Raw genomic sequence first — 21021 nt, 5'->3', positions numbered from 1 at the left:
AGAGTCCGCACACTTAACCACTACACCAAACTGGCTCTCTATTAGAGCTATGACTGACCCAAGGCCATGCTAGCAGGTGCAGGTGGAGGAGTGGGGAATCAAACCCGGTTCTCCCAGATAAGAGTCCGGAAACTTAACCACTACACCAAACTGGCTCTCTAATAGAGCTATGACTGACCCAAGGCCATTCCAACAGGTGCAAGTGGGGGAGTGGGGAATCAAACCCAGTTCTCCCAGATAAGAGTCCGCACACTTAACTACTACACCAAACTGGCTCTCCATTAGAGCTATGGCTGACCAACGGCCATTCCAGCAGGTGCAAGTGGGGGAGTAGGGAATCAAACCTGGTTCTCCCTGATAAGTGTCCATACACTTAACCACTACATCAAACTGCTTTCTCCCTGGGGGGTGGGAGAGAGAGGGGGGGGTGGGAGGGAGGGAGAGAAGGGGGGGAGAGGGGAGTTCTGCCAAAGCCGCTTTCCTGCAGAATTACTTACTCACAGATCCCGTAACCCCTCATCTTCCCTTGCTGCCAGTGGCACTTGTAACAGTCATAGCGATCCTCAGACACCCGTGGGACAAGGCAGATCCCAAACCTGCAGTCAGGAAGCAAAAGACGTCCGCATAAGCTGCATGCAGATAAGCAAGAATAACTGCCCACAGAGCTGGAAGCAGTGTTGGAGTCTACTTAATCCAATGCAGGGAAAAAACAAACCCTCAAAAGCGATAGCTCTTGCTTCCAGAGAGCTGTACAGAAAGGACAGGTTTCTTACCTGTAACTGGTGATCTTCGAGTGGTCATCTGTGCAATCACACATATGGGTAATCCGCAGGATTGGCCCCAACCTCGGAGAGTTCAAAGCAATCTTGATCGTAGATCTGGCGCGCCTCCCACTTGTCCTGGGAGGAGGCAGCTACTGCGCATGCCTGGACAAGGGGGAGGTGCTTAGCCACTCAGTTTCTTCCCGCCGCCGGATAGGTGGAAATAACTGTGCTAACTAGCTTCCAGCAGCGGGGAAGGCTGGGTGGGTCTGTGTGATTGCACAGATGACCACTCGAAGATCACCAGTTACAGGTAAGAAACCTGTCCATCTTCTTCGTGGTCTCTGTGCATTCACACATATGGGTGATTAGCGAGCCATTTCTTCGGAGGTGGGTGCTGGATCTGTAAGAATATGTAAGGTTAGAGCGTAACGTAATGATAGTGGTACTCACAGTGGTTAGTCGAAGATCGACCGTAGCACCGCTTGTCCGAAGGAGGCATCTCGCCGGGCACGAACGTCGAGAGCGTAGTGCGAGGCGAAGGTAGATGTGGAGGACCAGACGGCTGCGGCGCATATGTCCTCTATAGGGATGCCTTTCATGAAGGCGGACGAGGTAGCCACGGCTCTGGTTGAGTGGGCTCGTATATGTTGAGGGATGGGTTGTTTTGCCAGCTGGTAGCAGAGTTCGATGGCAGCAACAATCCATTTGGAGAGTCTCTGAGTAGATATTCTGCTGCCCTTATCATGGGTAGCGTAGGTGACAAAAAGTCTAGGGTCTTTACGGATTTGGCGGGTTCTGTCTATGTAGAAGGCTAGGGCTCTCCGTGCATCCAGGTTGTGGAGCGCCCTTTGTCCCGCGTCCGCGGGGTGCTGGAAGAAGGCTGGTATAGTGGACTGTCTTCCTAGATGAAAAGGAGAGACGACCTTGGGTAGAAAGGTCGGGTCAGGTCGGAGGATCACCGTACTGTTATGAAATATCGTATACGGTGGGTCCGCTCTGAATGCGCAGATGTCACTGGCCCTCTTACCTGTGGTGAGGGCCGTAAGTAATGCCGTCTTCCATGACAGCAGGTGTAGTGGGATGGAAGCCATGGGCTCGAAGGGCGGTTTCATGAGTTGGCTCAGGACTAGAGACAGACTCCAGGTGGGTAGAACTTGTTTGATTGGTGGGTGTAGGCGAATGATGCCCTTGAGGAAAGCTCTGGTCGCATGGTGAGAGAATACCGTTGTGCCATCGATGCGGGGGTGGAAAGCAGAGATGGCTGCCAGGTGTACCTTCAGGGAAGAATACGACAGACCCGCTCTAGAGAGCGTTAAGGTGTAAGTTAGTACCTGAGGTATAGTGGCATAGTTGGGGTCGAAGTTGTGCTGTGAGGCATAGTGTGAGAAGCGTTTCCACTTCAGTAGATAGGATTTCCTAGTAGATGGTTTTCTGGAGTTCACTAGGACCTGACGGACCTCCGGGGGGAAGTCTAGAAACTGATTCTCCAGGCTGTTAATTTGAGTGATGCTGGGTTGTGGTGAAGGACCCTGCCGTCCTGTTGAGAGAGGAGATCCCGTGTTTGAGGGAGTTGGATGAAGGTGTTGTTGGACAGGAGCAGCAAGGTCGTAAACCAGGGTTGGCGGGGCCACCATGGAGTTATGAGGATGCAGTTTGTGTGGTCTACCTGAATCTTCTGTAGAACTCTGGTGATAAGTGGAATGGGGGGGAAGAGGTAGTGGAGTGTTCCGTTCCAAGTTTGTAGGAAGGCATCCCCCCTGGAGAGGTGGGATGGAGGACCTCTCGTGTAGAAGCGGGTGCATTGGGCATTTGACGGTGAAGCAAATACATCTATCTTCGGTTGTCCGAAGATGCTGAAAATCTGTCGGATGTATCGGCTGTTGATGGACCACTCGTGGTTGTTGGTAGAGTGGCGACTCAGGGCGTCTGCCTGGGTGTTCTCGACCCCTGGTAGGTGTACGGCCGTGAGGAAGATGCCCTGGCTTATGCTCCAATGCCACAGTGCCAGGGCTCTCTTGCAGAGTCTGACGGAGGCGGTGCCGCCCTGCCTGTTGATGTAAAAGACTGTGGCGATGTTGTCGGAGGTGATCTGGACGTGCTGGTTCCTTAGCGATGGGAGGAAGGACCGCAAAGCCTTGTGCACTGCGATGAGCTCCAGACAATTTATGTGGAGAGAGCGTTCGTAGTCTGTCCACTGGCCCTGCACCGTGAGGTCTTCCAAGTGGGCTCCCCATCCCCACTTGGAGGCATCTGTGGTTACAATCACCGAGGGCGGTGTCTGCTTGAATGGCATGCCCTTGTAGAGGTGACGTTCCTTGGTCCACCATTTGAGGGATGGCACGATGTGTAGTGGAAGGGTGAGTAGTGTGGATTGATGTTGTGTGTGGGGGCGAAAAGTCCTTACGAACCACATTTGGAGGGGACGCATGTGCAGCTTCGCAAACCGCAGAACTGCTGTGGTTGCTGCCATGAGGCCTAGCATTCTCTGGAAAGTGAGCGCTGTTTGGGAGCGCTGGGCGATGATAGTGTTGGCCAGTGACAGTATGGCGAGTGCTCTGTCCTGAGGTAGAAAGGCCGTTTGCGAGAGCGTGGAGATGTCTGCTCCTATGAATTGAATCCTCTGGGTAGGGACTAGTTTGGATTTTGAGAGGTTGACTAGGAGGCCTAAGGTGGCCAGGGTGGAGAGGGTGGTCGAGACGTCCAGTTGTAGTTGCTCCCTGGAATGGGCGACGATCAGCCAGTCGTCTATGTAAGGGAAGATTGATATCTGTTGCTGGCGTAATGTGGCTGCTACTACTGCCATGCACTTGGTGAAGACCCTTGGTGCTGTGGAGAGGCCGAAGGGAAGGGAGCAGAACTGGAAGTGCTGCTTCCCTATGGCGAACCTGAGGAATCTTCTGTGATGATGATTGATTGTAATGTGGAAGTAGGCATCCTGGAGGTCTATGGACGCCATCCATGCTCGTTCTGGGATGAGCGGGAGGATTGCCTGAAGCGTGACCATACGGAATTTCTTGTAGGTTATGTGTAGGTTGAGTTTGCGGAGGTCGAGAATGGGTCGGAGTCCTCCGTCCTTTTTTGGCACCAGGAAGTACCGGGAGTAGAAGCCGGTGCGATGGTATTGGGGTGGGACTGGTTCTATCGCGCCTTTGTCCAGCAGAGACGCGATTTCTGTCTGCAGGGGTGCGGACGGGGGTGTGGTGAGGAATCGGTGGTGCCTTGGAGTGGAGGTAAACTCTATTAGGTAGCCTCTTTGAATGATGGCGAGGACCCAGGCGTCTGATGTTATGGTCCTCCAGGCAGTGTAGAATGGTTGTAGTCGTGTTGACTGGTTTGGCTGATGGAGGGAGACTGGACGGCTCGGGGGAGGGAGGTCAGAGAGACGGTTTGGATGTGGTTGAAGGTTTCTTGGTTGTTTGGCATCTGTTTTGAAAGGAAGGTTTGGACTGCGGTAGTTTGCGCTTCCATGATTCCTGTTGCCGTGGGGATCTGGTCCCTTTGTATTGGCTGGACCTCCAGTTCCTTTGCCGATTGGATTGGTTCAGAGGTTGGGAGACTCCCAGTCGTTTCGCCCTTTTCCTGCCATCGTCTACTGATGTGAGGATGTCATCTGTAGATGAGCTAAACAGGCCAAGGCCATCAAAGGGCAAATCTTCCACCTTATATTTGATGTCTGGTTGGAGGGAGGAGGACCTGAGCCACGCGTGTCTGCGGAGTGCTATGGCTGAGGCCAAGGTTCTGGAGGAACACTGTGCAGCGTGACGGGCAGTGTTGATTTGCTGTTTGCTCACTCTGGCCATTTCTTGCAGGGTAGTGGTGGCTGACTTTTGGGATGCCTCGGGCAGGGATGGTACCAATGCGGCGAGGGAAGTGGTCAGGTTGTGGGTGTATGCGGAAAAGCATGCCATGTAGTTGAGGATTTTGGTTGTGGCTGTAGTGAGGGCGTAAATCTTTCTCCCAATCGTGTCGAGTTTTTTGCCCTCTCGTTCTGGTGGTACCGGGTGTCTAGTCTGCTTCGACTTCGAAGACGAATGCACAATGATCGAGTTCAGAGCCGGGTGGGTGAACAGGAACTTAGAATCAGGTGCATGTATCTTGTACAGAGCTTCAACTCTCTTGGATGTTGGCGGTACTGATGCCGGTTTGTCCCATGCTTCTTTGAGTGTTTCTAGGAGGACGGGGAGCATGGGAAGAGAGGAGCTGGATGGAAGATCCGCATGCACTAGATCAAATACGACGTCCGAGACTCTGGGAGCGTCCGTATTGAGTTTCAGATTTAGCGAGCTTGCCATGTTTGCTACGAGGTCGAGGTAGGATCTCGGGCCCTCAGACGGTGATAGGTCTGCTGGCTTGGCTATGTCGGAGTCTGGGGATTGTAGGTCCGAACCCGAAGAGTGGTCGGAGTCGGAGAGTTCCTCCTCGGATCCGTCGTCGGTTCCTTGGTGCAGGTCGGGCTGAGGTGTTGTCTTGGGAGCCGCGTGTAAGGATCCCAGTGGCGACGGGAGTTTCGGTTCGGCGCCGAGACTCGTAGGGTCGTCATGGTGGTGAAGCGGTTCGACCGATGCAGTTTGGAGTCTGTGTGTGTGATCTCGGTAGCGAGGAGACTCTTGGTAGGTATGGTAATGGCGATCGTAGGAGGGTGATCGTCGGTGCCGTCTTCGGTTCCGTGGGGATGGAGACCTGGATCTCGATGGAGAGTAATAGTAGTGTCTCCCCCTGCGGTGGCTGCGGGAGCGTCGGCGGCTGCGGGACCTGGTGCGGCGGCGACTGCGGGACCTGGTGCGGCGGCGACTGTGGGACCTGGTGTGTCGGCGACTACGGGACCTGGTGCGTCTGCGACTGCGAGATCGTGGTCTAGTCGGGAGAGCTCTCGGGGTCGAGGGTTCTCTGATGAGCGCGTGGGCGTCTATTGGCTGTGCGAGATCTATGAATTTAGTGGGGTCGAGAGGCCGGGTCCTGACGGACGCGGTAGAGTGCGTATCCAGCAGCTGGTCTGGTGGGGAATTCGGAATGGACGGCGACTTCGATGAGATGCGGATGATTTCCAACGGAGTGATTGACGGTGTTGCCGTCGACTTCGACGTCGGAGTCTTCGGCATCGATCCGGAGGTAGTGGCGCTCGGGTTCGGTGCCTTCGGTTTGGTGGTCGGGTTCGAGGCCGAGTCGAGAGGGCGGTTCTTGTGCTTTTTCGAGCTAACGCTACCCGTCGGGTCCGAGTGGGCAGAATCGGAGCGGCGGCGCTTTTTGGGGTCGTCCGACTTCTTGGAGTGTTTGCCGGTCTTAGGCTTACAGGGACTCTGTGCCACGGAAGCTGCCGACTGCGCCTCTCCCACGAGGTGTGGGGAAGATGGCGCGGGTTGTTTTTGTCCGCCATGCGGCATGGCCGGTCGGAGTGTGGTTTCCATGAGGTGGCTCTTGAGTCTCGCGGCGCGGTTCTTGCGGGCCTGTTTGCCAAATTGGCTGCAGTGCACGCAGGAGTCTGGACGGTGGGCCTCTCCAAGGCAGAACAAGCAAAGAGAGTGGCCGTCGGACGAGGGGATTTTGGATGAGCAGCTGGTACAGCGTTTAAAGATTATCTTGTCCCTTCCTTCCATCCGCCCGGGGAGGGGGGGGGGGGAGGGAGGGGAAAGTCCAGAAAGAATAGTAAGAGAAGGCTTTTTTTTTTTTTTTTTTTTATACGATACCAGGAGGAGTAGAAGATGAAGAATTGAAGCGAAGAGAAGGTAATTGTTGGAGATTGCAATGAAGAAGTTGGAGATCAACGAGGAAGGTGCGATCCGGTCGGCGGTAAGGAAGAAACTGAGTGGCTAAGCACCTCCCCCTTGTCCAGGCATGCGCAGTAGCTGCCTCCTCCCAGGACAAGTGGGAGGCGCGCCAGATCTACGATCAAGATTGCTTTGAACTCTCCGAGGTTGGGGCCAATCCTGCGGATTACCCATATGTGTGAATGCACAGAGACCACGAAGAAGATTGGAATGTTCCCTCTATCCTAGGGTCGCCAGCTTCCCCAGTGGAAGTGGGGGGGATCCCCTGCCACCAGACCCCAACACACCCCCAATCAGCTGGCCAGCAAGGGGACTTACCAGAAGGCAGAAGAAGGCCCCAGCAACAAGGCCGACAAGGTGGCAACATAGGGTTGCCAATCTCCAGGTGGGAGCAGGGGATCCCCCGGTTTGGAGGCCCTCCCCCCACTTCAGGGTCATCAGAAAGTGTGGAGGGGCAATGTCTGCTCAGCACTACATTATTCCCTATTGAGACCAATTCCCATAGAATATAATGGAGAATTGACCCATGGGTATCTGGAGCTCTTGGGGGGGGCGCTGTTTTTTGAGATAAAAGCACCGAATTTTCAGCATATCATGCGGTGCCTCTCCTCAAAACACCCACCACGTTTCAAAAGGTTTGGACCACGGGGTCCAATCCTATGGGCCCCCAAAGAAGGTGCCCCTATCCTTTATTATTTCCAATGGAGAGAAGGCATTTAAAAGATGTGCGGTCCTTTTAAATGTGATAGCCAGAACTCCCTTTGGAGTTCAATCGTACTTGTCGCAACCTTGCTCTTCCCCAATGTCTTTTGGTTCCACCCCCAAAGTCCCCAGATAGTTGATGGGGTGTGAACTGGCAGAGACTGACCAAGAGAGAGATCTTGGGGTCGTGGTAGATAACTCACTGAAACTGTCAAGACAGTGTGCGATTGCAATAAAAAAAGGCCAACGCCATGCTGGGAAATATTAGGAAGGGAATTGAAAACAAATCAGCCAGTTTCATAATGCCCCTGCATAAATCGATGGTGCGGTCTCATTTGGAGTACTGTGTGCAGTTCTGCTCGCCGCACCTCAAAAAGGATATTATAGCATTGGAGAAAGTCCAGAAAAGGGCAACTAGAATGATTAAAGGGCTGAAACACTTTCCCTATGAAAAAAGGTTGAAACGCTTGGGGCTCTTTAGCTTGGAGACTGCGGGGTGACATGATAGAGGTTTACAAGATAATGCATGGGATGGAGAAAGTAGAGAAAGAAGTACTTTTCTCCCTTTCTCACAATACAAGAACTCGTGGGCATTCGATGAAATTGCTGAGCAGACAGGTTAAAACGGATAAAAGGAAGTCCTTCTTCACCCAAAGGGTGATTAACATGTGGAATTCACTGCCACAGGAGGTGGTGGCGACCACAAGCATAGCCACCTTCAAGAGGGGGTTAGATAAAAATATGGAGTAGAGGTCCATCAGTGGCTATTAGCCACAGTGTGTGTGTGTGTATATATTATTTTTTTTTTTTTTTGCCACTGTGTGACACAGAGTGTTGGACTGGATGGGCCATTGGCCTGATCCAACATGGCTTCTCTTATGTTCTTATGTGACACAGAGCGTTGGACTGGAGGGGCCATTGGGCTGATCCAACATGGCTTCTCTTATGTTCTTATGTGACACAGAGCATTGGACTGGAGGGGCCATTGGGCTGATCCAACAGGGCTTCTCTTATGTTCTTATGTGACACAGAGTGCTGGACTGGATGGGCCACTGGCCTGATCCAACAGGGCTTCTCTTATGTTCTTATGTGACACAGAGTGCTGGACTGGATGGGCCACTGGCCTGATCCAACAGGGCTTCTCTTATGTTCTTATGTGACACAGAGCGTTGGACTGGAGGGGCCATTGGGCTGATCCAACATGGCTTCTCTTATGTTCTTATGATATTTATTGAATTGGACTTGGCAACCCTATGGCAACATCACTTCCTGTGCGCACTGGAAGTGACATCTCCACGTCACCTGGGGCTTCCTGTTTCTTCTGGCAAGTCCCCCATTCTCTGCTGGTCACGAGGAGGAACCTGGCGACCCTACTCCACCCAGGGAGTCAATCATCCCACCCCATGGCTCTTACTGCTAAGAAGGCCCTTACGGTGATGAGCTCGGTTTTATTTTACTAGAGATATTCTAGCTTTTTTTTTTCACCATCTTTTATACTGTTTTGGGTTTTGAATATTTTATCTTGGAACGCTGTTTCTGATTCCGATGCCTCACAATCCTATGATGACTAACGCTGTATATTTATTAAATGTTTATGCTAATCGTTGGAATTTTGGCTTAAGACCAGGTCTCAGATTCAACAAGAGCTCACCGGAGCACAGCTCCTGAACCTTTCTGAGGGTTCCCCCTCTTTCTCCCCACCTACCTTGTCCATTGAATAGGAGGTGCAGCTGCATAACAATCCCTGGATTAGGAGAACGGGCAGCCAGCCAGCCACCAGGGGCTTTGCCACGCCCCCAGCAGCCCTCATTAACCCCTGGAGAATCCCGTGCCACCCTTTCTTCACTTTTGATGTGATTTTGGGCGGCAGGTGACCTGCTGGCCTTTTGACTGGGGAGGCAGCCCAGGAGAGCCCCAGGCGAGCAAGGCCTGCTTGGGCTGGCTGGATCTCTAGCCAGCCCGAGCAGGCCTCGCTTACCCGGGGCTCTCCTTTCTTGCATCAGGTTGCTTTTGGCTGAGGAAGGTGGCATAGGCTAATGAGTTACGCTAATGAGCTCTGTCACCTATTTTTCGACAAAACAACTCCTGCTTAAGACCTTTGGTGAAATAAGCTAATAAAAAGGATTGATTGCTAAGAAGGCCCTTTCAACTTCAACCGAGAGTTTCTTTCCCATCACTTCAGCCCCTCTGACCTAACTTTAGGGTTCCCGTTTGCCTGCTTATAGTGGGAGACCTCCTTACCCATGTTCCAAGCCTTCTTTGAAGTCTCCGACATAATTCTGGCCATCTGGCCACGTCAGCGTCCCCCTGCAATTCGAAAAGGCTTGTTAAAAACACACACGGCAATGTCATGGAACAGTGGCAGAATTTTTTTAATGCAATGTTAGCAGCAGAGGAGAGGTGTCAAAAGCCGGGGACCAGGGAGGGCCTTCTACTGTCTGCCACCACTCTGGTAAGGGTCTATCTGGGAGGTCCCACAGCAACCACCTGACCCTGTCTTCCTCCTCAGGAAGCACCTTTTATCTGTGAACCGAGAGGCATGCACACCCAGGCAGTGTAACAGGAAGTTTATTATAAGTGCTCAAAGAAGTGAGTTTTAATTAGTGCAACAGTGAAAGGTAGAAACGGTAAATGGGGTGCAAAGCAACATAAAAGCCCCGACACGACTAACTGTATGTTTCCTTCCTTCCCTTCCAACAGACTCACCACTCTTTGGATGAGGGAACTCTACAGACTGCAGCCTTCTCTCTCCAGCCAGCACACTCCCCAGGTAGGCCTTTTATCCTTTCCTCCCAGGTCCCACCCCTCCAAAACTGCTGCCCACCCAATCAGAGGGATAGAAGGGACAGGGGACCATGTGAAGGCACCATGGCACAGACAGAGGGCTATGTGCTTGTCAGTCTTCCTCAGAAATATAACTACAACTCACTGTGTGGCAGTGCAAGAATAGAGAGACAGCCATGTACAGTGGTCAGTATCAGCCTAATATCTGGGAAGTCTAACCAAGATCACAAATGAAAATGTGAAAGAAAAATCAAGGGAAATTTGCTGAGTAAACCTGGGCTGGACACATCCTGGCTTGTTGTTATTCAGGAGGAAATAGCATTCAGGAGGATATTAAAGACCAAATCATAAGTAGAAGTTCTGTAATTTGGTGCTTCTCTTACTTTTAAAATCAGACACTGCCACCAGCGACTTTTTACATGACAGGACAGATCCATGTTTAAACACTACTAGCTACCCTGATACAGGCTTCCCTGGAGCCTAGAGGCCTCGCTAGGCCTAGGATCATGACAAGGAGAGAGAGAGAGCTGCAGGACCCTGAGGGAAATGAGTGACCCTTTGCCCACCTCCCTGCAGAATTTAGCCTCTAACCAACTACAAGAGATACAGTGAGCCCTCTGCACTCAGCTTAGGGTTGCCACCCTCCAGGCGGAGCCCAGAATTCTCCCAGAATTAACACTGATCTCCAGGCTGCAGAGATCAGTCCCCCTGGAGGAAATGGCAGCTTCAGACGGCAGGCTTTATGGCAGCCTACTGAGCGCCATCCCCAAATCCCACCTTCCCCCCCGGTTCCTGCCGGACGTACTTGCCGTGGGGCCTCCCCAGGCACCATTCGCCATCGTAAACGGCGTTCTTCAGCCTCCCTTCGGCCCTGAAAGTGAAGGAGAAGAGGCGGCACATCGGAGGGTCGTTCCCGTCTCCATCTCTGCTCCACAAAGGAAAGTCCCGCTTTCCGTTCAGGGCCTGGCGAACCGCCTGATTCAGCTTCCACCGCCAGACAGCCTGCAGGAAAGCGGGAAAAGCTGTGAGAACCCAACCAGACATAAAGGGTTAACCCAGGGGTGTTGAATTCATTTGTTAAGAGGGCTGAACCTGACATAAAGCAATGATGACAGTAACCTAATGCCCCTGTATAAATCGATGGTGCCGTCTCATTTGGAGTACTGTGTGCAATTCTGGTCACCGCACCTCAAAAAGGATATTATAGCATTGGGAAAAGTGCAGAAAAGGGCAACGAGAATGATTCAAGGTTTGGAACACTTTCCCTATGAAGAAAGGCTAAAACGCTTGGGGCTCTTTAGCTTGGAGAAACGTCGACTGCGGGGTGACATGAGAGAGGGTGACAAGATTATGCATGGGATGGAGAAAGTAGAGGAAGAAGTCCTTTTCTCCCTTTCTCACAATACAAGAACTCGTGGGCATTCAATGAAATTGCTGAGCAGTCAGGTTAAAACAGATAAAAGGAAGTCCTTCTTCACCCAAAGGGTGATTCACATGTGGAATTCACTGCCACAGGAGGTGGCGGCGGCTACAAGCATAGCCAGCTTCAAGAGGGGATTGGATAACAATATGGAGCAGAGGTGTATCAGTGGCTATCAGCCACAGTGTGTGTGTGTGTTCTAACCCGACTGCTCAGCAATTTCATCGAATGCCCACGAGTTCTTGTATTGTGAGAAAGGGAGAACAGTACTTCTTTCTCTACTTTCTCCATCCCAGGCATCATCTTGTCAACCTCTATCATGTCACCCCGCAGTCGACGTTTCTCCAAGCTAAAGAGCCCCAAGCTCTTGGATTCTTGGATTATAACTGTCACAATGAAACCTTACTCCCATCCAGTGTTCCCTCTAAGCTGGGTTAGCGTGAGCTAGCTCACAGATTTTTGAGCCTCCAGCTCACACACTTTTGTCTTGGCTCAGGAAGGATGACCACTGAGCACACTAACTTATGCAGGAGCTCACCACTTTAATGCCAGGAGCTCACAGTGTAGAATTTTTGCTCGGCAGCTTAGAAGGAACATCGCTCCCATCATGCTTTTTAAATTACTTTCTCCTACGGGCCCTGGTGGCACGAAGAAGAAGAAGAAGAAGAAGAAGAAGAAGAAGAAGAAGAAGAAGAAGAAGAAGAAGAAGAAGAAGAAGAAGAAGAAGAAGAAGAAGAAGAAGAAGAAGAAGAAGAAGAAGAAGAAGAAGAAGAAGAAGAAGAAGAAGTGATGATGATGATGATGATGATGATGATGATGATGATGATGATGATGATGATGATGATATTGGATTTATATCCCGCCCTCCACTCCGAAGAGTCTCAGAGCGGCTCACAATCTCCTTTACCTTCCTCCCCCACAACAGACACCCTGTGAGGTGGGTGGGGCTGGAGAGGGCTCTCACAGCAGCTGCCCTTTCAAGGACAACTTCTGCCAGAGCTATGGCTGACCCAAGGATTTCCATCTGTCTGCTTTATATGTTTCGGTTATATCTCCATTGTTTTGCGAGGGGAAAGTGTTAGAAAGTTTGTCAAATCTTAGAGTTCAGCAAAATTCTCACAGGGGGGGGGGGGGGGTTGAACAGTGGAACCCAGAAGCTAGGATTGGCGGGGGAGGAGAGAGAAAGAAAGAGCACGATAAAAATGTAGAGGTCGTGGAGCTCCACTTCTTTGAGCCCCTGCCCAAAATGAGACCTGCGGGGATAGGCTGGAGCTGAAGCGTGGGAGAGTTTCAGCCCTGTGAGTTCTAAGGTGAAATGCCAATTGGAACCCAGAAGGACAGCATGCGCTGAGTTTTCCATGCACGATGAAGCAAACCCATAACCATGAGCCTAACCCATCATTTCCTATGGGTGCACTCCTCGGGGTGGGGTGGGGGAGCGGACAAGTTTTTCAAGCTTCCATAAAGGAGATGGGGAGTGGCACACGAATGCTTTTGTGCAACTCTGACCCATTTCGTTGCTCACGTTCTGAATAAAACTTTGTTGGTCTTAAAGGTGGGACATGACTCCTACTTTGTTCTACCATTCCATTGTGGTTTGTACAGGAGAAAACTTCCCCCAGTTGTTCAACCCTCTCCTTGAGAATAAAGAGATCCTAAAAGGGCCGTCTATTCTTTCCATCTCTGGACCAGAGAGAGGAAGAGTAAACAGAAAAGAAAAGAAAACGAAACAAAAACAGAAACAAGAAAAGAAACAAAATGAAACTCCAAATTTCAACATCCATTTGAAGCCACGTACCCGTGCTTTGGGATCTTTAGCCAAGAGGAAAAACTCCTCCTCTGGGGCAGTGATGCGGAGACCATACCTGTGAATCACAGAGGCAAATATATTTTAGCATAGCTTAATCAATTTCATTTAATTTTTAGATTTATATCCTGCCCTTTCCCGCAAGTGGGCTCAGGGTGGCTAGCTTCGTTTAGTTTAGTTTATTTCATTTATATCCCGCCCTCCCCACTGAAGAGGCTCAGAGCAGCTTACAATCTCCTATATCTTCTCCCCCCACAACAGACACCCTGTGAGGTGGGTGGGGCTGAGAGGGATCTCCCAGAAGCTGCCCTTTCAAGGACAGAGTCTCAGAGCGGCCTACAATCTCCTTTCCCTTCCCCTCCCCACAACAGACACCCTGTGAGGTGGGTGGGGCTGAGAGGGCTCTCCCAGCAGCTGCCCTTTCAAGGACAGAGTCTCAGAGCAGCCTACAATCTCCTTTCCCTTCCCCTCCCCACAACAGACACCCTGTGAGGTGGGTGGGGCTGAGAGGGCTCTCCCAGAAGCTGCCCTTTCAAGGACAACCTCCGCCAGAGCTATGCTGACCCAAGGCCATGCCAGCAGGTGCAAGTGGAGGAGTGGGGAATCAAACCCGGTTCTCCCAGCTAAGAGTCCACACACTTAACCACTACACCAAACCGGCTCTCTTGTCCCACTCCACTTCTAAACAAGAAAAAAGAAGAGAATTACTATCACACAACACTCAGCTATGCCGTAAGTATGGAAGTTCAAAACTAGCTCAAGCTACGCACACCATTTCTGCTACCAACCAGACTCAGGGATGAGTGACCACCTCTCCCCAGTGGCAACACCACCACTAACCCGAGCCATGTGCTAACTGATGAGTAAATGCTTCTGTCTGCCTCGAGGAACTCTGTGACTAATGTGTTTGTAACATCTTGAGCTTTGGTTCCAGAATAAATTACGGGGTGAGGAAGCCGTTTCAACAAAACGTGCTAATTAATCACTCTTACAGAGTCTGGATTCGTCTACCGAACAACGGATTTACATACCTAAAGGATGTTATACCTCTATCTTTGTTGGCAGGAACTCCGTTGTTGGCAGGAAAGCAGGAACTCCTTTGCATATTAGGCCACACATCCCCTGATGTAGCCAATCCTCCTGGAGCTTACAGTAGGCCCTGTGAGAAGAGCCCTGTAAGCTCTTGGAGGATCGGCTACATCAGGGGAGCGAGGCCTAATATGCAAAGGAGGTCTTGCTACAAAAGAAGCCCTGTATGTTGGTATTTGGCTTGTTTTGTGGAGTAAACTTGGCCAGTTTGTGTGGATTACAGTGTATGTTGCAATTTCCATGTGATAAGTTGATCAGAGTTGAAATTTATTCGTGCTTCGACATTGTTATATTGCTGTTGTGGAAACAGTCTTAGCGCTTCAGTGTGCTTCATCTGTTTGTGCGAATACACATTCAGCATATTGTGATGTCCATTGTGCCAGTGAATTCTTGCAAAGACATTTTTTTGCCCCTAGCGTTTGCTTAACGGTAACCGTGGTTTCCATTGTTCTGTTGGTTAAATAACAAGAACATCTGACAAGCCTTTGAAAATGCTTAATGTTTTTGTTGGTTTTTGGATTTTTTCCAATTTTAAAGATTGCCTTTAAAAAAAAAAAGCGCATTATCTGCAAGGGTCATTTCATAGAAAAAGAGGTGCTGGAGCTCATTAGCACAACTCCTTTGCATAAGCCACACGCCCATGACATCACCGGAAGGTGTACTAAATTAGATCAGCTTAGCATCTACCTTAAAATGCTCCTTGAATTACCATATTTTTCGCACCATAAGACCCACTCCCCCCCCCCAAAAAAGTGGGGGGGGAAGTGTGTGCGTCTTATGGAGCGAAGGTACGTACCTTCCTCCGGGGGGGGGGCGCGATCCGCTGCCTCCGCCTCTGATCCCGGAGCTTCCCCCGCGCATGCCTGCCTGGCTCCAGCTCTGATGCTTACAGCAAGCGCCAGGATCACTCCCTCCGCCCTCCGATCCCAGCGCTTGCTTTAAGCATAAGAGCTGAAGCCAGGCAGGCAGGCACGGAGAAAGCACGTCGCCCCCTCCAGAGGCGGCGCTCACGAAGCGCTGGGTTTGCGGAGGGGGTGGGTGCTTCCTCCGTGCCTGTCTGCCTGGCTTCAGCTGATGCTTAAAGCAAGCGCTGGGATCAGAGGGCGGAGGGAGCGATCCTGGCGCTTGCTGTAAGCATCAGCTGAAGCCAGGCAGACAGGCACAGAGGAAGCACCCGTCCCCTCCGCAAACACAGCGCTTCACGAGCGCCGGCTGTGGAGGGGGCGGCGTGCTTCCCCCGTGCCTACGTGCCTGGCTGGGAGACAAGCGGCGAGATCTCTCCCTCTGCCCCCATCGCAAACCCAGCACTTCGCAGGGAGTGATCTCGCCGCTTGTCTCCCAGCCAGGCACACAGGCGCCAGCGTGCTTCCCCCGTGCCTACGTGCCTGGCTGGGAGACAAGTGGCGAGATCGCTCCCTGCGAAGTGCTGGGTTTGCGGTGGGGGCGGAGGGAGCGATCTTGCCGCTTGTCTCCCAGCCAGGCACCTGCGTCTAATGGTCCGGAGCGTCTAATGGACCGAAAAATGCGGTACATAAGAACATAAGAGAAGCCATGCTGGATCAGGCCAATGGCCCATCCAGTCCAACACTCTGTGCCACATAAGAACATAAGAGAAGCCATGTTGGATCAGGCCAATGGCCCATCCAGTCCAGCACACTGTGTCACAGAAGAACATAAGAGAAGCCATGTTGGATCAGGCCAGTGGCCCATCCAGTCCAACACTCTGTGTCACATAAGAACATAAGAGAAGCCATGTTGGATCAGGCCAATGGCCCATCCAGTCCAACACTCTGTGTCACACAGCGGCCAAAAAAATTTATATATATATATAATGTATGTATATACACACACACACATATATATATACACTGTGGCTAATAGCTACTAATGGACCTCTGCTCCATATTTTTATCTAACCCCCTCTTGAAGCTGTCTATGCTTGTAGCCGCCACCACCTTCTGTGGCAGTGAATTCCACATGTCAATCACCCTTTGGGTGAAGAAGGACTTCCTTTTATCCGTTTTAACCTGACTGCTCAGCAATTTCATTGAATGCCCACAAGTTCTTGTATTGTGAGAAAGGGAGAAAAGGACTTCTTCCTCTACTTTCTCCATCCCAGGCATAACCTTGTAAACCTCTATCATGTCATCCCGCAGTCAACGTTTCTCCAAGCTAAAGAGCCCCAAGCGTTTTAACCTTTCTTCATAGGGAAAGTGTTCCAACCCTTTAATCACTCTAGTTGCCCTTTTCATTCCTTATTCCCATCATACTTTTAAAACGACTTTCTCCTATGTGGCCACAGAGGTACGATGAAGATTTCCATCTGTCTGCTTTTTATGTTTTGGTTATTTCCCCATTTTCTGTGGAGGGGGACATGTTAGAAAGTTTGTCAAATCTTAAAGAGTTCAGCAAAATTCTCACAGGGGGTTTGAACAAATGAGCCCAGAAGCAAGTAATTTTTTTCTAGTGGGGAGGGGGAGAGAAAGAGCACAATAAAATTTAGCGGTTCTGGAACTGCGCTCCTGTGAGCTCCTGCCCAAAATGAGGCCTGATTATTTGTATACATCTACTTGGGAAAAGCAGAAGGGTGTTTTACAAATGGGAAAGAAGTGTTCAACAGAATCCATCTTCTCTTGGAAGACGGCAAGTCAACCCCAGAACACAAGGATCCCCAGTGTGGCGCCCCTGGAGGCCATAGCACCTGCTGGCACATTTTCTGGTGCCCAGAAAGTGGGTGGGATCATGTGGGGCTTTTTGCCAGCAAGCCTTTTGATTGGCTGCTGGAGATTTGAGGGGCTGTGCAGATTTCTTCTCAAAAAGCTGCTTTGGCAACAGTTGCCACCACAGCACAAGATGGACAGTTAGCTGTGGGCAGCCATTTTGTCCCTGATTTTTTCTGCTGGGGCAGCCGTTTTATGGAAGCCCTTTTGTCTCCTCCCCGGTGCATCAGAATTCCAAAGGTGCTCAAAAAGGTTGGTGACCGCTGACACTATACATGGTCCTCATGCTAACAAAACGAAGGGTCCAGGGAAAATCTAAACAGTGAGGGAGAAGTGTCTCTAGCACACTCTAAAGGATTGGCAAGGAGGTCAGAAAATGAGAGGAGAGTCATTTTCCACACCAAAACTTACAGCCGCATGTCCCTTTTCAGCCCAAACTTGATTCCAAGGCAGCTCACGGGAACAGAAAACCAACATACACACAAATGTGAACTTTCAGTACAAGGGGAGGGACAGTGGCTCAGTGGTAGAGCATATGCTTGGTAAGCAGAAGGTCCCAGGTTCAATCCCCGGCATCTCCAACTAAAAAGGGTCCAGGCAAATAAGCGTGAAAAACCTCAGCTTGAGACCCTGGAGAGCTACTGCCAGTCTGAGTAGACAAGACTGTGACTGATGGACCAAGGGTCTGATTCAGTAGAAGGCAGCTTCATTTGTTCATATGTCTAAGGGGAGGGATGGTAGCTCAGTGGTAGAGCATCTGCTTGGTAAGCAGAAGGTCCCAGGTTCAATCCCCGGCATCTCCAACTAAAAAGGGTCCAGGCAAGTAGGTGTAAAACCTCAGCTGGAGACCCTGGAGAGCCATGAATGGGGGTGTGGCTCAGTGGTAGAGCATCTGCTTGGTAAGCAGAAGGTCCCAGGTTCAATCCCCGGCATCTCCAACTCAAAAGGGTCCAGGCAAGTAGGCATGGAAAACCTCAGCTTGAGACCCTGGAGAGCCATGAATGGGGCTGTGGCTCAGTGGTAGAGCATCTGCTTGGTAAGCAGAAGGTCCCAAGTCCAACCCCCAGCATCTCCAACTCAAAAGGGTCCAGGCAAGTAGGTGTGAAAAACCTCAGCTGGAGACCCTGGAGAGCCGCTGCCAGTCTGAGTAGGCAAGACTGACTTTGATGGACCAAACAGGGTCTGGTTGAGTATAAGGCAGCTTCATATGTTCAAATGTTCCTTTGAGCAAATATCCTCAGGCAGAATTGAATTCAGGCATAGTGGGAAAGCAGCCTTATACTGCCTCCCTTGTACCCAACAGCGTCATGGACAGTGGCGAGGGGGGGGGGGGAAGGAACGGCTCTCAGCCAGAGCTGGATTCAGACACGATGAAGACCACTTGCCCTACCTCTAGCTATGAAGTGATCCATGCCTACATTTATCACAGAACAAACACACAACACTTAGTGTTGTGCTGGCACGGATCTTGGTTTCTTATCACTTCAAGGGCAAGTCGGTATACAGGTGCCAGGAATTGAGATCTCCGAGAGGGCCTCTTCACTATCCCACCAGCTAAAGAATCTTATCTGGGGGTACACAAAACGAGGCCTTTCCAGTGGCAGCCCCACATCAGGGTTCCAGCTCTGGGCTAGGGAACACCTAGAGGTTTGGGAGCACAGCCTGGAGAAGGCAGGGTTTGGGAAGGGGAGAAACCTCAGAAAGGATCAGTGCCACAGAGTGCAGCCTGCGGCAGCCATTTTCTCCAATTCAATGTCTATTGGCTGAAGAGTCCCTAATGGTTATGGATGTACTAGAGGCAGTTGGGACAGAGAGGCAAAAATGGGCCACAATTCCTTGGAGAATCTAAAAGCCAATTATCTGTAGGACACTTCCTGAAGACTTATAACATTTTGTAACAGGGAATTAGTGTGGCAAAGAACGTAAGCCAGGAAATCTCACTTCAAATTTCCCCAAAGCTGCTCTGTCAGTTGGAAGGCTTTAAGTATGCCATTGTCTACAGGACATGAAGATTACCAAGGCAGACTTCCTTCAAACTTGGCAAGACAGAGCAAGAACATAAGAAAAGCCATGTTGGATCAGGGCAGTGGCCCATCCAGTCCAGCACTCTGTGTCACACAGTGGCCAAAAAAACCCAAGTGCCATCAGGAGGTCCACCAGTGGGGCCAGGACGCTAGAAGCCCTCCAACTGTGGCCCTCCGACAACCAAGAATACAGAGCATCACTTCCCCAGACATAAGAACATAAGAGAAGCCATGCTGGATCAGGCCAATGGCCCATCTAGTCCAACACTCTGTGACACACAGTGGCCAAAAACCCCCAAGTGCCATCAGAAGGTCCACCAGTGGGGTCAGGACACTAGAAGCCCTCCCACTGTGCCCCCCACCCCCCGACCACCAAGAATACAGAGCATCATTTCCCCAGACAGAGAGTTCCATCTATGACCTATGGCTAATGGCCACTGATGGACCTCTGCTCCATACGTTTATCCAATCCCCTCTTGAAGCTGTCTATGCATGTAGCTGCCACCACCTTCTGTGGCAGCGAATTCCATGTGTGAATCATCCTTTGGGTGGAGAAGGACTTCTTTTTATCCGTTCTAACTTGACTCCTCAGCAATTTCATGGAGTGCCTGTAAGTTCTTGTATTGTGGGAAAGGGAGAAGAGTACTTCTTTCTCTGTCTTCTCTGTCCCATGTCTAATCTTGAAATCTCAGTCGACGTTTCTCCACGCTAAAGAGCCCCAAGCGCTTTAGCCTTTCTTCATAGGAAAAACGTTCCAACCCTTTCAATTAATTTAATCAATTAATTTAATCAATTAATTTAATCAATTAATTTAATCAATTAATTTAATCAATTTGAAATGCACCCTTCTCTGCACATTCCCCAATGCTGTAATATCAGACAAGGTAAACAAAGACATTCCACTTACTGCCTCATTTCTCTCTCCGCTGTATCCACCCACACGAGCTTCAGGTCAAAACTTTGGAAGCTGCTCCCCTGGAAATACACATTTTCCCGATAAAAAGGTTAGAAGAGATATCTTAGCGCCAATGAAGTTGCCCATTTGGGGTGGAGGGGTCAATCAGGCGTGGGTCAACGCCCCATGCCAGTGCGGGTTCACTGAACACACGATGCTGTCTTATACTGAATCGGACCGTCACCCCATCAATACTGGGATCTGTTGTGAGAATGAACATATGAACCTATGAAGCTGCCTTCTACTGAACCAAACCCTCTTTGGTCCATCAAAGTCAGTCTTGTCTACTCAGACTGGCAGTGGCTCTCTGGGGTCTCAAGCTGAGGTTTTTCACGCCTACTTGCCTGGACCCTTTTTAGCTGGAGATGCCGGGGATTGAACCTGAGACCTTCTGCTTACCAAGCAGATGCTCTACCACTGAGCCACCATCCCTCCCTTAAAGTTGCCGTCATTCCTTGTGAACATATGAAGCTGCCTTCTACTGAATCAGATTCTCTTTGGCCCATCAAAGTCAGTCTTGTCTTCTCAGACTGGCAGCGGTTGTCCAGGGTCTCAAGCTGAGGTTTTTCACACCTATTTGCCTGGACCCTTTTTAGTTGGAGATGCCGGGGATTGAACCTGGGACCTTCTGCTTCCCAAGCAGATGCTCTACCACTGAGCCACCATTCCTCCCCAACATATATGAACCTATGAAGCTGCCTTCTACTGGATCAGACCCTCGGTCCATCAAAGTCAGTCTTGTCTTCTCAGACTGGCAGCGGCTCTCCAGGTCAAGCTGAGGTTTTTCACACCTATTTGCCTGGACCCTTTTTTGGAGATGCCAGGGATTGAACCTGGGACCTCTGCTTCCCAAGCAGATGCTTTACCACTGAGCCACCGTTCCTCCCCCAAATTTTGGATTCGGGTCCTAAAAACTTTGGGTTTGGGTCCTAAAAATTGTATTCGTATGCTCTACATACGACGAACGTATTAGACCCACTTCAAGTGAACC

At 50.6% G+C, this 21021-nt stretch overlaps 1 protein-coding gene and 1 non-coding gene across 2 annotated transcripts in view; one reads left to right on the top strand and one right to left on the bottom strand.

Moving 5' to 3' along the window:
- ALS2CL (ALS2 C-terminal like) overlaps positions 1 to 21021 on the bottom strand; it is an 86827-nt gene that overhangs the window by 37008 nt on the left and 28798 nt on the right. Inside the window, exons 8-12 of the mRNA XM_060248088.1 lie at positions 19983 to 20050; positions 13234 to 13300; positions 10821 to 11017; positions 9473 to 9538; positions 498 to 596 (exon numbers count right to left, since the gene is read on the bottom strand). Of these exons, the coding sequence (XP_060104071.1) occupies positions 498 to 596; positions 9473 to 9538; positions 10821 to 11017; positions 13234 to 13300; positions 19983 to 20050 (497 nt within the window). The remainder of the gene's footprint in view (positions 1 to 497; positions 597 to 9472; positions 9539 to 10820; positions 11018 to 13233; positions 13301 to 19982; positions 20051 to 21021) is intronic.
- On the top strand, positions 17918 to 17989 carry TRNAT-GGU (transfer RNA threonine (anticodon GGU)). The gene has a single exon. It is a non-coding gene; the product is annotated as a tRNA-Thr (tRNA).

This window comes from Heteronotia binoei, chromosome 10 (assembly GCF_032191835.1).
Source record: "Heteronotia binoei isolate CCM8104 ecotype False Entrance Well chromosome 10, APGP_CSIRO_Hbin_v1, whole genome shotgun sequence".
NCBI lineage: Eukaryota > Metazoa > Chordata > Lepidosauria > Squamata > Gekkonidae > Heteronotia > Heteronotia binoei.
The sequence above is the reverse complement of the archived record's forward strand: the minus strand, read 5'-3'. Positions and strand labels throughout refer to the sequence as shown.